Here is a 16,400-nt window from a genome sequence, read left to right as displayed (position 1 = left end):
CTTCTGCTTACTTTACTTATTTACAGAGAAAATACAGGACGAACGAAATTATCAGCACAAAGCTAACAAAGAAGATAACATCTTACATAGAAAGAGAAGCCACTGATTCCTTTTCATTTGAATTTAACAGTTCAGATTTGTTCGTTTAACAGTTCATCTGTAAAAATCTTCATAAATCGAATTTCGCAGTAAGATTTAAGAGAAAAACTTGGTTTCACATGCTAAACTGGACTAAAAATTCAACCTGAGTTCCATATAACTCAAAAGGTAAGGTACACAACTCAGATATAAACAATTACAAATTGCCTTCGTGTGCAGTAATTATCGGGAAAAAATAAAAAAAAATCGAGATTCAGCTTATAGGAGCTGTCTACCTCACTTACTGCAGCAATTACTTGGTTCCATACTTCCATTCTGCAATTGAAGCTTTATCAAAACTATTTCAGAAAACAAAAATGTCATGAAAATTAATTTTGTGTAACCAACTGCAACTGTCAGTCTATCTCAAGGAGCTCTATCAAAGGGTCGTGTATCATTGTAACAAGTATCCCAAACAGCTTCCATTGCATCTTTTGCAGCTGTTTCAGAGCAAAAAGGATTAGCAATCACCGATTTCATCACTCTTCTTTTAACACAATCTTGTTCGTGGCCTCGAAGCTTCATATAACCACGCAATAGCTCTCGTTTGAAGTGACAATCACCACTCAAATGACCAGCGCGGATCTCACTACAAGCATGATGAGCACAATTAGCCCAATTCAAGTTTTTACCAGTACAGTCATCATAAGCATGAATAAGCTCATGGATCAGAACTTGGTTGACTTCATCTTGCATGTTCATGTAATTGCTACATACCATTATCCCTCCACCACGAGTATAACCACCGCTAACTTGCTGCTTACAATCAACGGCTTTTATGAAGTTATCGCCGATGCTACACCCAGATTTTTCCAAATGCCCCATCAGAAATTTCACCGTTGGAGTTCGCAAGCTTCGCTGGATCATCTTTTGGCACTCTTCTACACTTACGCCATCACCATGGACAACCGACAGGGAGCTATTCGGTGTCCCTTTTACATCAGCTGTTTCCCCTTCCATTAAGGTTTTCACCTGCAATAGTTCATTTAAATATGCATCAAATCTCTACTTCTTTCTACACAAAACTATTGTATTGCCCTTGTTTTGTTTTTGTTGTTGCAAGCCAAACCTCCAACAATCAAACAAACAAGTCTTAACCCACCAAGTCAACAGCAAATTCTATTATAACTGGTGAAGAAAAAGAAAAGAATAATCCCTTATTCAAGAGATTGACTGTTCAAGATTATTAAGATTTTTTTTTTGTCAATCATAGCAACCACGGGGAGAATTATTGCATTGCTAAGTACTTAAAGACTTAAAGTATGAAGCTCCACTCATTTAGATGATCTGGCATATGATCAAGCCAAAATCCTCTAATCAAACATAGAAGGCTGAAATCTAGCTACATTATGATACTAAAAGACGTTTTTGAACATCCCCCAACTGCAACTGCTCCCAGCCAATCACACAAAAACAATAATCCCTTATTCAAGAGATTGACTGTTCAAGATTATTACGATTTTTTTTTAACAATCATAGCAACCAAGGGGAGAATTATTGCATTGTTAAGTACTTAAAGACTTAAAGTATGAAGCTCAACTCATTTAGATGATCTGGCATATGATCAAGCCGGCCAAAATCCTCTAATCAAACATAGAAGGCTGAAATCTAGCTACATTATGAGCTAAATTAATTCTCTACCTTTCAACAAATCACCAAGAACAAGAAAAAATCTCTTGAACCACCTAACCAATAGGAGACTCGAGAACTGATTAAGATCTATTTAGTTGATCAAGTCTATCCTACCTCCCAACTCCATTTAAGCCCAACAAGTAAAATCTCCAAACACTGACCTTGTCGTTCCACCCCACCCAATGCCACAACTCCCGATCCCAAACAGCAAAGCTGAAGCCATACCCCTTACCCTGTTCACAGCCAACATCCTTACTTAGTAGTCACAGACTTCAGAAGTCATGAGGTAACCAAACTGAACCAGACTCCATTAACTAAAAGCTGCTGCATTTCCATCTTTTACACAAGCCAGCTGAAAATTACAAAGAAGCTGAACGCAATCAAGTTGCCTACTACAGATCCTACGCTCTCTTCCTTACATCCGCCTAGGATACTAAAACCCGTTTTTGAACATATCCCAACTGCAATTGCTCCAGCCAATCCCACAAAGATATAAGCCTGTCAATCCAACTTTCTCACTCAGTCACTCACCAATCACCCCACATTATTATTCCCACCACTGTTCCATATAGCTATAGAAAATGGGCACTCAAGGATGGTTCAAATAGGTCACAAGTCACAACAACATTTCAATTGCTCTATAGTCCTTCAGTAAATATTGTGCGAGACACATACATTGTTTTGGTGGGAGGACTAATCAAATAACTCCCCTAATCATTTGCAAGATTGAACCTAATGATATCCCCATTTCACGATAAATTTCTCCCACATGTATTTGCGGCAAAATTCAGCTCAAGAAACAGAATCGTAAGACTAGATGAGCATATAAAGAAGTAGGACTTTAAACTTCAATTTAATCAAAAATTACAAAAATGGTAAACCACATGACAATCAAATGTTAACAAATTGAAGGTTCTATCAATTCCGATGCAAACGAATACTCAATTTAATGATTTATCATCAAGGATCTAGTAAATGGACATAAATTGAAATCGGAAAATGAAATTTATTGAAAAACCCTAACCTCTGCTGCACCGAAGTCGACGATTCAGAGAGGAAAGAGATTGAGTTGATCGGAAAATTACGGAGTTGGCGGCGGCGGATGTTGCTCCTCAGGTGAAGTGGCGATACTGTATAGTCTTTTGCTAATTACTCCAAAACGCTAGAAAAAAAAAAGGAAATTAAATACTACTCGAGGTAAGAAAATAAAAAAGTGTGTGAACTTAAAAATAAACAAAAGTGAATTAAACCGAATAAAATTTGAGCTTAATGGAATAAAGTTGGTAATAGATGAAAAATATTGTTCCACATGGAATTTAATTTAGGGAAATAGTCTTTTTTTTTTTTTTTTTTTTTTTCGAATGAGCCACAAGGGAAATATAGATTACAAATGGGGTATGGGGATTCGAATCTAAGAACTATTATACACATGCCCTCAGTCTTAACCACTAGGCCAAGACATCAATGGTAGGGAAATAGTCTTTGATAACCTTGAGTTTCTTCTCTTTTTTTTTTCTTTGCTAAAAACAAGAATTTTCTCTTTGGTTAACTTAAGTTTCTATAAATAATTAAACAATGATATTAATGAAGGTTTGACCAATTTGATTAACCGTGGTTAACATCCGAATGTATAAAAATACCCTCTTCATAGTTCACCATTCACATATACTACGTAGTACGTACTTACTAACTTTTTATCAATTAAAGCGTTTCAAACAAAAATCGTTGTAAATCAATTGAAGTGTTATATATCCGAACAAAAATATGGGGAACTAAAGATCATTATTTAAAAACATTACAAATTTAACATTTTTGATAATGCAAAGAAACTACTTGGTTGCACAATAATGAGTTAGGTGTTAAGGTTATCGGTTTTGGTTTATATAAGAGGAGGGAATAATTTGGAAGGGAATATTCTTTTCATCTAGGAGGGAACACTAGGTTTTATGGGTATTTATGTAACTTAATCGTTAGTTAACTACAATCAATTAGTTTAATAATGTAGTTAACCACAAATAAAATAAAACCATCATTAAGGTTATTGTTTGATTATGTATAACAAGCTTAAGGCTATCAGAGATAAATTCTTGTTTTTATTTTACCAAAGAGAAAATAAAAAACTTAAGGTTACCAAAGAAAATTTCTCTTTAATTTATTTACGATTATGTCAAGTAATTTGTATAGTTCATAAATAACTATTATTGATTTTGAAGCTCCTAGAAAAAAGTAAGAACAGATATTAATTTGGTAAGATAAAAAAATTCCTCCAGATAAAAAAATATATTAAAAAAGCATATTTTTTGTGTGTGCTACGAAGAGAGGTTTGGGGTCAAATTGGCAGATTGGAACAATAGTGGCGGTTTGACTAGTCTAAAATATAAATCCACTCGTTTGGCAAGTATGAGTAGCGGTTTGGAAGAGTTGTATTCATCCAAGCCGTTAATTTTCAACTCTTCAGTAAATGGTGAGTAAACTGTAAATGGTTTGATATATTAGCATCTACGGAGTATTGTAAAGGGCTCTTTTATCCCAAATTAAATTCTTTTGAAAAGTGAGGGTAAACTATAAATATCCGAGAAATCAAATTTTCTATAGGATTTGGATAAGCAAACAATTTTTTGTGATTTTTTAACAAAACATACTTCTTTTGTATCAATTAATCACATCATTTTAAATTTCACGCTTATAAACACATAACTTTGACTATAAACTTAAACAAATATTTAAAAAATATATTTCTTGAATTCACTAGCATGTAAAAATCAAGGGGGTGAACCAAACACCCAAACATTGAGACTCCAATAACAATATATAAAAGGAAGTTAACAACATTCACCGTCAAAACAATTCAAATCCCCCCCTTCTTTTTCCTGTCAATCCTTTAGCATGTTTACCAGTTGACACAAACCAGCAGCATGTACTAATTTTGGTTATTTTTGCTCATGTGATATTTGGAATATTATAAAAACTATAGCTTAGTTTAAATGTAGAATTTTTGAAGTAAAAAATGTTCGCCTCATAATGAGTACCCCATGTTTTAGTAGAGTTTATAGAATATTTTGTTCATTATGAGGCTGCCAAGTGTCCCTGTGTAATATTCTTTTTTATCATTTTATCAAAAACTAAATTCTACATACAAATTAATAATATTCTAGTGCAAATTTATTATAAACAAAATGAATAATAACAATAGTTAGCAATTTGATACCTTAGAATATTATTAAATACTACGTATGAGATATCAAAAGTAATATCTCTGTCAGTTCAGTTATACATGTTAGTATAATCCACTATAGAATATTCAATGTCATAATAGTTAGCAATCTGATACGTTATATTTACTAATCTCTAATACGGCTGGTGTAATATTCTAAAGGACAACTTTTGTGTAAGACTGCTTACCGAAAAGACCACTTTAATTGATTAACTATTTGGTTTAGTTGTTTAACTAATTGGTTTTATTGTTTAACTAATTAGTTCTATTGTTTAACTAATTAGTTTCATTTATTAACTAATTGGTTTCAGATCTTAACTAATTAGTTTCATTGCTTAACTAATTGATTTTATTGCTTAATTACTTATATGACACCAATGTGGGTTTTGTGTAAGACCGCCTTATATAAAAGTTAGTATATTCTAAATTAGTGATTTATCAAATTTGACTATTATACAGAGTAATTTCTAAATTAGTGATAATTTGTAAGATCTTATGGTAAATTTTTTTTTTAAATCTATGTACTATATTTTCTTTTTGGGAAAAGATTAGTGCATATTGTCCATGAGTACATACGGTGAGACTTCGGAACATTACTATATCAAACATTAAGATCTTTACCAAATAATAATACTCCTAGAAACACCAGGGAGTCCAAAGTAGAAACAGTAGCCTAACTTATAGTATATATTTAATTAATTATGAACTAATATGGGCCCGTGCTAATGCACATGATTTCTATAAATTAGGAAACAAATAAAATAGTGCATTAGATTTTTAAAAACATGCACTTCTTTTGTAGTAATAACATAAATAAGGAGTAATTATGAAATATTTTTATAATTGAAATGTTGCTAGACGCCTAAGACAAAATGTCATATTCTAATAAAGTAGCTTATCAAAAAGTTGTTGTCAACTGAATTTTCTGGTTATATCATTTCAATTTTGATTTACTATATTTAGCTAGTTTGAAGTACGTTTATAAGAATAATTACAATAGCGACATTGTATAATTTTATGGATGTTAGTTGATTTTTATAAATAAATATTTTCTTGAAATGGTACTAATTGTCATATAATTATTCAAGATGTGAATTTCTATAAATATATTTTGTCTGATTTTATTAATAGGTTGGATTATTAGAACCCATTATTCCTTTCATTTAATGAGTTTTCTTAGTTTAGTTGTTTAAAAGATGTTATATATCCTTCATAAAGAATGAGGTTTTATCTCGAGTTTCCATATTGTTGACTAAGTATATATGTAAATAATACTCCGTAGTACAGAGAATTTTTTTCTCGTAGTATGCAATCTTTTTTCACATGTTGTTATTAGTTCGACTTTAATGATCTCCTCTTAAACATATTCTTGTTTTCCTCCATGTACTATTTATATAGTTTTTGGCAATGTGCAAGTGGATATATGTTAAGGAGCGTTTGTTTTAAGGTTTTGAAGAAAGATAAGTGAATCAATTGAGTTGATTCCTTTATATATATATATATATGTTGTTCATTAGTTTGATCATGTCACCTCACATTATTCCACCACATCTCGATCCAACGACCACATCCACCAGAATCATCTACCATCCTAACCTTCCACCTCCAACACCAAGATAGAAATCTTACCCAACTATCACGGAATTTTACACCATCAACAAAAAATCCCAACCAACCAAATTGTAATCAAAATCCCCACCATCGCGGACAAAAAATCTCACTCCGATCCACCAACGACCGAATTAGCTACCCTCTTAATAACCCACACAATCACCCGTAAAAATCTCTCAGCTACCACGAAGCCATCCACCATCATCATCTCACATGTATCTCTTAATAATACCTTATTCAAATGACTGATAAAGTAATTTTACCTTGCTCCTTATTTTTTACTCTCACCTACAATATTACATCTTTTTGCCAGGGGTGCTATGTATATTTTTCTTTGATATTTGGGGATTGTTTGTTTACTCTATTTTTTTTTAATAATAAACTATAAAATGTATGGTTTAATCATTTAACTGAAGTGCCTACTTTGTTTTTATTAAATTGATTAAATATACGTTAAATAAAGAATTAAAAAAATGACGTTCCATATGTATTAGATTGATTGGAATTACTTTTCAATTATTTCATAATATTTGATAATTTGTGTCGAAATAGTAAATCATTATATTTATGTTATTCAAATTTCCTTTCAAAAGATAAACAACCTGATTTTTTTATTTTTATTTTAGTTTTCCTTATTTATTGGTATTTATATTCCGTTCATTTAATACAATATTTTCTATTTCCTTTTATGTCAATTGTTATTTTCCTATTATTGTTAGTTTGATTTTTTTTTTTTTCTTTCTTGCTTGAATGGTGCATGATTTAAGTTGTGATTGATTGGTTTCCTTTTAATGGAGTATGATGCGACAATTAACGTGGCATATGTGAGAACTGAGAAGAGAGGATTGAGTATTTGGAGTCCTCACATTCACCAACACTCTGCTTTAATAATATAGATATTAGGCCCAAAGGACGGGCCTAAACCCCCTAAACGGGCCTAAACCCCTTAGAAAGCCAACTGGCTCCAAATCTTCTATTAAAGAACTTGACAAAATCCTAAACCTCCGTCTTCTATCCATCAATCGTGAATTTGTGAAATTCAGCATGAATTCTACGCATGAAACCCCAGATTTTATACGCATGTATTTATGTCTTGATAAGCCATACTACGACAATGGTAGAGTTCCCTTCTTTGATGACATCGGAATAGGGTTCACCGTCGGCAGCATCGGCGGATCCTTTTACCACTTCCTCAAGGCCGCCGTCTGTACTAAAACAATTCCAATTAATTCCAGATTCTCCGCCGGAATCAATGCAGCACGCGCTCACGCGCCGCGCCTTGGTGCGTTTTGGGTGCTATTTACGATCGCCACCAACCTCTCGTCGGCCGCCACGGTTGGATTTCTAGGTGAGCAGGCTAATAGATGGATCGAATGACCTGGGTTTGCTGCTGGCGCTGCCCTTACGCGGGCCCCTCGTGGGCTTGGTTCTGCTACACGCGCTTCCCTTGCGTTTGGTGGTGTTGTTGGTGGTCATAGCGTACTCTCATACCGGGTCCTTAATGACCCTGATCAGTTTAAACGGGTTAATGATTATACTTATCCCTATTACCGTCTTCATGCCGAGAATCAACAACATGAATAATTCAATAATAAGCTGCTTTTTTTTTCTTCTTTTTTATTTAGGGTTTACATATTGAGTTTTTTAGGCCAGAAAATAGCTACAAATTTGTTTTTTTTATTTTTGTTAAATTCAAATAATACATGAGGTTGTTTCGTACATAGTCTAATTTTTTATGAAGTTTTTTTATGAAGTTTCCAGTGTAATGTTTGACCGTTAATATATCCAATTTTATATGACAATAAATTATAAAAATTTGATATTTATAAAATACATTTTGAGACGAATCTAACAAGATAGAGAATTTATGGTCAAAGTTTTGATTTTTGGGCACATTTTTTTAAGCGTAAAGAAACGGAGGAAGTATAATACAAATAATACATGAGATTGTTTCGTACAGTTAGTATAATACTCTAATGTATATACGAGATATCAGGAATTCAGGATATGTATGGTTGGAGAACAATCCAAAAAATTAAGTGAATTTTGTTGGAAATAGGTTTTTGCCAGACTAAATCCTGAATCATTAGGGTAAGCAAAGGTCTTTTGTAAGTGTTATGCATTAGTTTACCAATATATTACCACAGGCAATGTGGAAGAGGATTTAATTGATTGAAAAAAATGACCGGTTTTAAAGATAATACTCTAAAAGTTGGGATTACTCTCGACCCCTCCTTAGAGAAAAATCAGAACACACATTAGAGAAAGAAGTGAATAAATATGAAAATGATAACCCAACTCAAGAATAATTTAACCGTCTCATTTGACATATATACCTAAGCATATTTCATCGAATGACTAAACATGACAATGATAAAAAGATCAAATAAACAAATTTAAGGTAAAGTTATATTCCCTCCGCCCCGTAATATTCGCACCGTTTTGACTTTTTTTCACTATTCACAAAATTCACTTTAACCATATTTTATTTCTAGTATATGAAAACATATGTTAGTATATAGTTTTAGATTGGTGGCTTAATCTTAATTATTATTTTCAAAATATTAATGTGCCATAGGATTTTATAATATGTAGTTCAAGATATTGGTGGTCAAATCGTGTATTGGCAAGCGTATCCAGTCAAAATGGTGTAAGTATTCCGGGACGGAGGGAGTACATAGTAGTTCAAAGATAAATCATATTCTCCAGAATCATTAGATATCGTTGCCAAATCCTTATGTTTTCAAGTTGAATATAAGCATCTCATGACAATCTTCTCAATAAAGGCAACCTTTCCTTTCATATGTCTAATATGAAAGAAGCACACAATAACCATGCACTATTGAAGGAAAACTACCGCCGAAAACTGACACCCAACTTTTTTCATATGGGTCATCACGTATTAAAGTTTTTATCAGATAATAGTAGTATGTATTAAAAGAATCTTGAAGATTGAATCAAGATTAAGAAGTACATAGTATGATCCTTAAACAAAGTGAACAAAAGAAAGAAACATAGAAAATTAAGAAAACAATTAGATTTCATATAAAACAAAAACATATAAACATAAACAAAAGAAACAAACATTCGATCTCATGCTATTTGCTTATATTGAAGACGTGGAGCACTCCCTTATGCAGGGTCCTAATTCAAATAAAAAAAAAACAGACATAAAGCACAACAAACTATTTAGTCAAAGAAAAAGTGGTACATTAGTTTAGACTTTAGAGGGCGTTGGTGGCGTGCAAACTGGAAATAACTCAGATGTTCCACTCTACTCCACTAGAGATAATTCAAAATGTTCAAAAGAAATATAGAGAGAAAATCAAATTCTCGAAAAGTTTCGAATTCAAATTTGGGGAAAACAAATCAGGTGATTTTGGAGAGAGAGAGAGAGAGATTTGAAGGTTTTCTGAGATATTTTTCTTTGTGATTGTGTTTATTCTTAGTGTGTGTTTTGATTTGTGGAGATTCGAAGGTTTTGGGTTATATTGATAGGCGTTTCTGTTTTTTTTTTTTTTAATACATTGTATTTTCAATTACCAAGGGTATAATGGGCTATTCTAAGGGGGACAACAAAAGTGGATTTACGAAAAATAATCCCAGCTCTTCACTTATCTCTATTATATAAGGCAAGGGCTGAAGGTAATACAGTAACTACGCTTTTGGTGTCCCCTTAAAAAAGACGATAATACCCTCACCCCTAATTTAAACCCTCATCCTCCCTTCCAAACCCTAGAAAATTCCACTGCTACCCGCTCATACCAACTTAAAGGAGAGAGAAAATCCATCCTCGTCTCTCAAATATCAAAAAGAACAAGAATTGGGAGAAAATGGGTGTAGAAGTTAAGGAAGAACAACAATGGAAGCAGCAATTCCCAGCTCTTAATGGACATAATCCGTTGTTTGGTTAGTGTTCGTCTTGATCATTTCTTACATTTTTCGTGTTTCTGAGTTTTTATTTTCTTCCTTTATCACCTAAATCGATGGTTTTTGTTTCAAATTAGTGCTAATTGAGTTACTTTGAATTAAGTGAGATTTCCCTGCTATCTTTGCATGTTGAATTTCTGTGATTTTTACTGTGTTTGATGATAATTTGGTGTTGTGGATTTGATTTTGTTCATGTCTGATCTTTGGTTTTGGATCAGATCATTACTAAGTTCGTTGCAATTGAAGTACTAATTATTGTTTTATTTTAAGAGAATTGGTGTTATTTTGTTGATCTGGGTTGATTATAGTCGGTGCACTTTAATAAAGTAGGATTTAATTGAATTTAAACTTCATAAATATCTCCTGACTAATTTTTCATGTTTGTACTGATTTTTCATGTTTAAATTTGATGTATTTTTTAATTTAGAAAAAAAAATATATGAGGTGTGTGAGTTCGAAAGGAGATGTGTCAGTGACGCCGGCGGCGGACTACTCTGGTATATTCAGGGACAATGTGGTCGTGGTGAAGGGTTCGGTTCGGAGTAAGGTGGGGCCCACTGATTCCGAGAGTAGGAAGAAGGCTGGAAGTGAGTTAGGTCGAGTTAGCTTTACGTGTGGGAGCGAGTCGGTCAGTTTTAGGTTGGGGAATTTGTAGAAGTATGTGGAGGGTGACCATGTGGCCGCTGGTTGGCCGACGTGGCTTTGTGCGATTGCCGGTGAGGCTATTCATGGTTGGTTTCCCCTCCGTGTTAACGCTTTTGAGAAATTAGAGAAGGTGAATTAACAATTTTTTGCCAAAAAAGACCTTTTATAAACGGTTTTTTGCGAGAAAGGACCTTTTATGACGAAATTGGTGAAATGGGACCTAAAACATAAATTTTTTTGTTGATTGGGACCTTTTGCCGGTTTTTTGGAGTTGACCCAAGATTCCGGCAACGACTTTGACACGTGGCAACCGGAGAGTGCCACTTGTCCATTTAATGATTAAAAAATTAAAAAAAATTGCCCAACAAAAGTAAAAAAATATTTTGCCTAAAAAAAAAAAATTTATCGATTTTTTTTTTGCCCCAAATCGAATTTCTTTTTTTATGCCCCAATTTTGCGAAGAACCCTAATTTTTTCGACGCAAAATTAGAACAATTGAGGAGGAATTTGAGGGGGAAAAATAGCAAACCTCATTCATGTGGCTATGAATAACAATTCGTGGCAGACAATTTCAGCGACGAACTTTAAGGCAATTGGGATTTTGGAGGGAGAATTGGAGCAAAAAAAAATCGATTGGGGCAAAAAAAAAATCGATTTGGGGCACAAAAAAAAATTATCGATTTGGGGCAAAAAAAAAAAAAAACCGATTTGGGGCAAAAAAAAAATCGATTTTTTTTTTTTTATTGGGGGATTTTTTTTTTTTTTTTTTAAATCATTAAATGGACACGTGGCCTTCTCCGGTTGCCACGTGTCAAAGTTGTTGCCGGAATCTGTCAACTCCAAGAAACCGGTAAAAGGTCCCAATCAACAAAATTTTTTATGTTTTAGGTCCCATTTCACCAATTTCGTCATAAAAGGTCCTTTCTCGCAAAAAAACGTTTATAAAAGGTCCTTTTTGGCAAAAAAACCTAACAATTTTTAGAAACTTTTTTTTATTGGAAATAATTCATTTTGAATTTTAATGAGTTTTTTCCATAGAAATATTGTGATGATAAGCAATGAATTTTTAAATTTCAATGTTTTCAGAAATTTGGCAATGGTGTAGACGTGATTTGATCCCGCGTCTTTGGCCTAATATTTTGTCGATGGGGGTTTGCCATTTGAATTAATGTTCAAAATATTTTGAGATATGCAAAATGGGGTTTTGATTATGTGTATTTTTGGAAAATTGAGCTGGGATTTGACCAAGAAAAGAAATTACAGCTAAATTTAGTGGTTTTGGATTTGTGTTTTTATTTTATTTTATTTCCTTTTTTAGTTTTTGAATCCCATGATAATCCAATTTTAGGAAGGGTAGATTTTCCTACCTATCTTTCTTGCCACTCATTGATGTCCTATCTTTATTAATATCAAATTTGGACAATTTTAGGACGTCAATGTAACTGGAAAATACAAGGACATGGAAGAATTGAAGAGACATGAAGAATCACGTCAGCAAAGAATTTTGAAGGCTAGCTATAGATGATCTTGCAGAGTTGCAGCTGCTGAACTAGGACTAGCAAACTTGCCACCTCATGATATGATCCTCCAAGGGATGAATATGTATGTTATGTAGTTTGTTTCAATTTCCGTTCTTACAAGCAAATATGCATATGAGTCTCAATCATTGTATGCAAGATTTCTTGAGAGCTTGCCTCTTTCCTGCCACAGTTTGTTGTTAGAGTATTAATTTATACTGTTTGCATATCCAACAAACATATATAGTAACTAGAATCATATTAATTTCTGAGGTTAGAATATTAATTTATGCCACAGTTTCCCGCCTCTTTCTTAATAACAAAATTTGACCTTAAATTCCTTCTTCCGAGATCCCTTTTATGGCTCTCTTTGTAAGCATCATTATATGGACGTATCTGGATTTAGTTTTTTTATTCATTGTTTTATTCTTCTTTGTCTTCCTCTCCTAGCAACCTCTTTGAATTATCTTAGTTCTTGATATCAAATGTGTTTAATTCAGAAAAGATCGGGGCCAAAATTGTAGAACTTGAACACACTTATTTCATATATTCTATTACTACCATTTCTATTTTTATATGAGAAGGTTATTGAAATAACTACTTTAATGCATCATGCTTAACACTTATAATTCAGTTACTTATAATTAACACTTACTTTAGTTCAGTTACTTATAATTAACACTTAAGGTGTTCACATAAGATGTCGATAATACCCTTACAAGTTACAAACAATTTTTTGTATAAAACGTTCGAAAATTACTTACGTATGTATAAAATCAAATTTTTAAAAATATCGGCACGTATCGCTTGCATATAAGACTAGTATAATAGAGATGAATGTTAGGCCTGCGAACAATTAGAACTGTAAAAATAAATAAATAAATAAAACAAAAAAACTTTTGATTCCAGAAAAGTAATTTATGGTATATGAATTTAGTATATCACTATTGCTTTAAGTGCTAATAAAATAGATATTGCCCTAAAAAAGATAATATTACCAAATTCATACACCAAATTCATCTTTTGAATTGCCTTCCCTAATTAATCTTCAAAACTCTTAAACGGGCCTAAAACCCATAGAAAACCCAAGTTATAAACCCTCCCTCTGTTTTCTATCCATCCATCATTCGTTGATTCATCCACAAAATTCACCATGAATTCTAAGCATGAAACCCCAAATTTTACACGCATGTATTTAACTCTTGATAAGCCATTCAACGACAATGATATACTTTCCGAATTTGATGGCATCGGAATAGGGTTCACCTTCGGCAGCATCGGCGGATCCTTTTACCACTTCCTCAAGGCCGTCTGCACTAAGGCCATGTTCTGTTCACCTTATTTCCACTTATTTCAGGAAAAACAAGTTCAGATAAGTTCAGGAAAAATAAGGGTTGGCAAATACAATTTATAACTAAAATAAGTTTTGATACTCCCTCCGTCCCGGAATACTTGACCTGTTTTCCTTATCGGGCCGTCCCTTAATACTTGACCTGTTTCTAAAAATGGAAATATTCTAATAATATTATACTCCCTCCGTATTTATTTAAGGGATACACTTGTCTTTTCCGGCCGTATTTATTTAAGATATACACTTGCCATTTTTAGTAACTTATCAACCCCACCATCTAATTAAATAATACATCTAATATACCCTATCACCCACCATCCTATTAAACAAATATTTTCATAAACCTACCCCACCCTCCACCCACCAAAAAGACATGGTCCCCACATATTTAATTATTAAAATATCTATCCAACCCCACTTGCTTTATTATTATTTTATTTCATTCAATTATTCTTCTTAATACCCGTGCCTGGCCAAGTGTATCTCTTAAAAAAATACGGAGAGAGTATTATTTCTCACTCCACCCCTATTAACCCACCTACCCCCTACTACATACAAAAAATAATTAAAAATTCAACCCCTACTCTCCCCCAACCCCACCCCTTTACACATTTCTCACTAACTACATTAAAATAATACTCCACTATCAACTACTACCTATTAAATTAAATAAGTAAGTTCTAATAAGTTCAGATAAGTTCAATTAAGTTCAGATAAGATAAGTTCAGGAAAAATAAGTGGAAATCAGGTAAATAGAACGCAGCCTAAAACAATTCCAATTAATTCCAAATTCTCCGCCGGAATTAATGCAGCACGCGCTAACGCGCCGCGCCTTGGTGCGTTTTGGGTGCTATTTACGATCGCCACCGACCTCTCGGCGGCCGCCATGGTTGGAGTTCTAGGTGAGCAGGCTGATACATGGATCGAAGGACCCGCCTTGGCCACCGCCGCTGCCATTATGTGGGCCCCTCGTGGCCTTCGTTCTGCTACACGCGCTTCCCTTGCGTTTGGTGGTGTTTTTGGTGGTAATAGCATCTTCTTATACCGGGGACGTAATGACCCTGACCAGTTTAAACGTGTTAATGATTACACTTATCCCCATTACCGTCTTCATCAACAACATGAATAATTCAATAATTAGGTTTTAATTTTTTTTTTTATTGTTTTCTAGGGTTTACAAATTGGGTTTTGTTAAATTCAAATAATATATGAGGTTGTTTCATACAATTAGTCTAACTTTTTTTGAAGGTCTAATTTAACCTTTTTTTTTGTTAAATTCAAGTATTATTTTTTATTAAGTATTCCAACACGCTTCTTTGAATATTAACATCTCTAATTGCGTATAAGTAAACATTATAAAAACTTGATGTTTGGAATTCTCGCATTAACTTTAACAAAATTTTACTTTACTATGTTTATTTTTACATGTTACGTTGAAAGAATGATAATTAAAGTTGGCTGATGAATAGTCTTTTGTATGCAAGTGTTATGCATTTAGTTTACCAATATAGGGAGCACAAATTCTTATTTATAATGGGTGTACAATAAATATTGTACACCGCAGTAAAAACTGACTCAAAATACTTAAAATTTACATTTATATATGTAAAAGTTATCTATTTTTTAATGATAATTTTTTTTATTTGAATACAAATTATTTCTTCAAAATCACTAATAATGTATAAATTAATCATTTAACCCTTTAAAATGTTTATCTAACAATTATTTAATTTTATAATATAAAAGTTACAAAAAATTGCATAAAAGTTATCTTGGTGTACAATAAATTTATTGTACACCTTGTGCGCGCAAGACCTTTTGCATCCAAACAAAAATTACATGGAAAGGCGACAACCTTGCAGCTAGTACTCCTAAAAAGAGTTTACCCTAATCGTCCCTTTAATTAATAGCAAAAGTATTGGGTTTATATATATTTGGTATATTAATTAAGAAAGGTCAAATGGGTAAAGATCCTCTCTAGATGCCTAGGGTAAAAGGTTCGAGACATTACCGGGCCAAAACTACAATCTATGCACAGTTTTGGAATATCAACTTTTTATACTTTGTACGAGGGTTGAATTAGAGCTATATATTTACGTTTTAAGTCGTAATTTAGAGACCGTAAAGCATAACATTTTTAAGGCCGTTTGTTGATGTGGGTCGTCGATCAATTACATAGCCCATTGTTAGAGCTGATCATCATGGGCCCGGCCCGAAAATTAACGGGTTTTGGCAGAATATTTCGGCCTGCTTTTCGGGCCCGGCCCGAAATTAAACGGGTTTTGGGCAGAATATTTCGGCCTGCTTTTCGGGCCCGGCCCGAACTTTTTTAAAAATCTGCGGGCTTTGGACAACGTAAAAC

General features: G+C 33.2%; 1 protein-coding gene across 1 annotated transcript; it reads right to left on the bottom strand.

Annotated features, from left to right (window-relative positions):
• Nucleotides 1-227: 227 nt before the first annotated feature.
• On the bottom strand, nt 228-2,992 carry LOC110793199 (mitochondrial inner membrane protease ATP23). Its single transcript, XM_021998058.2, has 2 exons — nt 2,795-2,992; nt 228-1,110 (listed from the first exon to the last, which is right to left on the bottom strand). The coding sequence occupies exon 2, from the start codon at nt 1,096-1,098 to the stop codon at nt 505-507; it is 594 nt and encodes a 197-aa protein (XP_021853750.2). The 5' UTR covers nt 1,099-1,110; nt 2,795-2,992; the 3' UTR covers nt 228-504.
• Nucleotides 2,993-16,400: the final 13,408 nt, after the last annotated feature.

The sequence above is a fragment of the Spinacia oleracea genome, chromosome 4 (assembly GCF_020520425.1).
Source record: "Spinacia oleracea cultivar Varoflay chromosome 4, BTI_SOV_V1, whole genome shotgun sequence".
In the NCBI taxonomy this organism is placed as follows: domain Eukaryota; kingdom Viridiplantae; phylum Streptophyta; class Magnoliopsida; order Caryophyllales; family Amaranthaceae; genus Spinacia; species Spinacia oleracea.
Note: the sequence above shows the minus strand (reverse complement) of the source record. Positions and strands in the feature narration are given on the sequence as shown.

Bases quoted from the DNA above. Each gene is read 5' to 3' on its own strand.
- LOC110793199 (XM_021998058.2), bottom strand. From the start codon at position 1,098: ATGGAAGGGGAAACAGCTGATGTAAAAGGGACACCGAATAGCTCCCTG.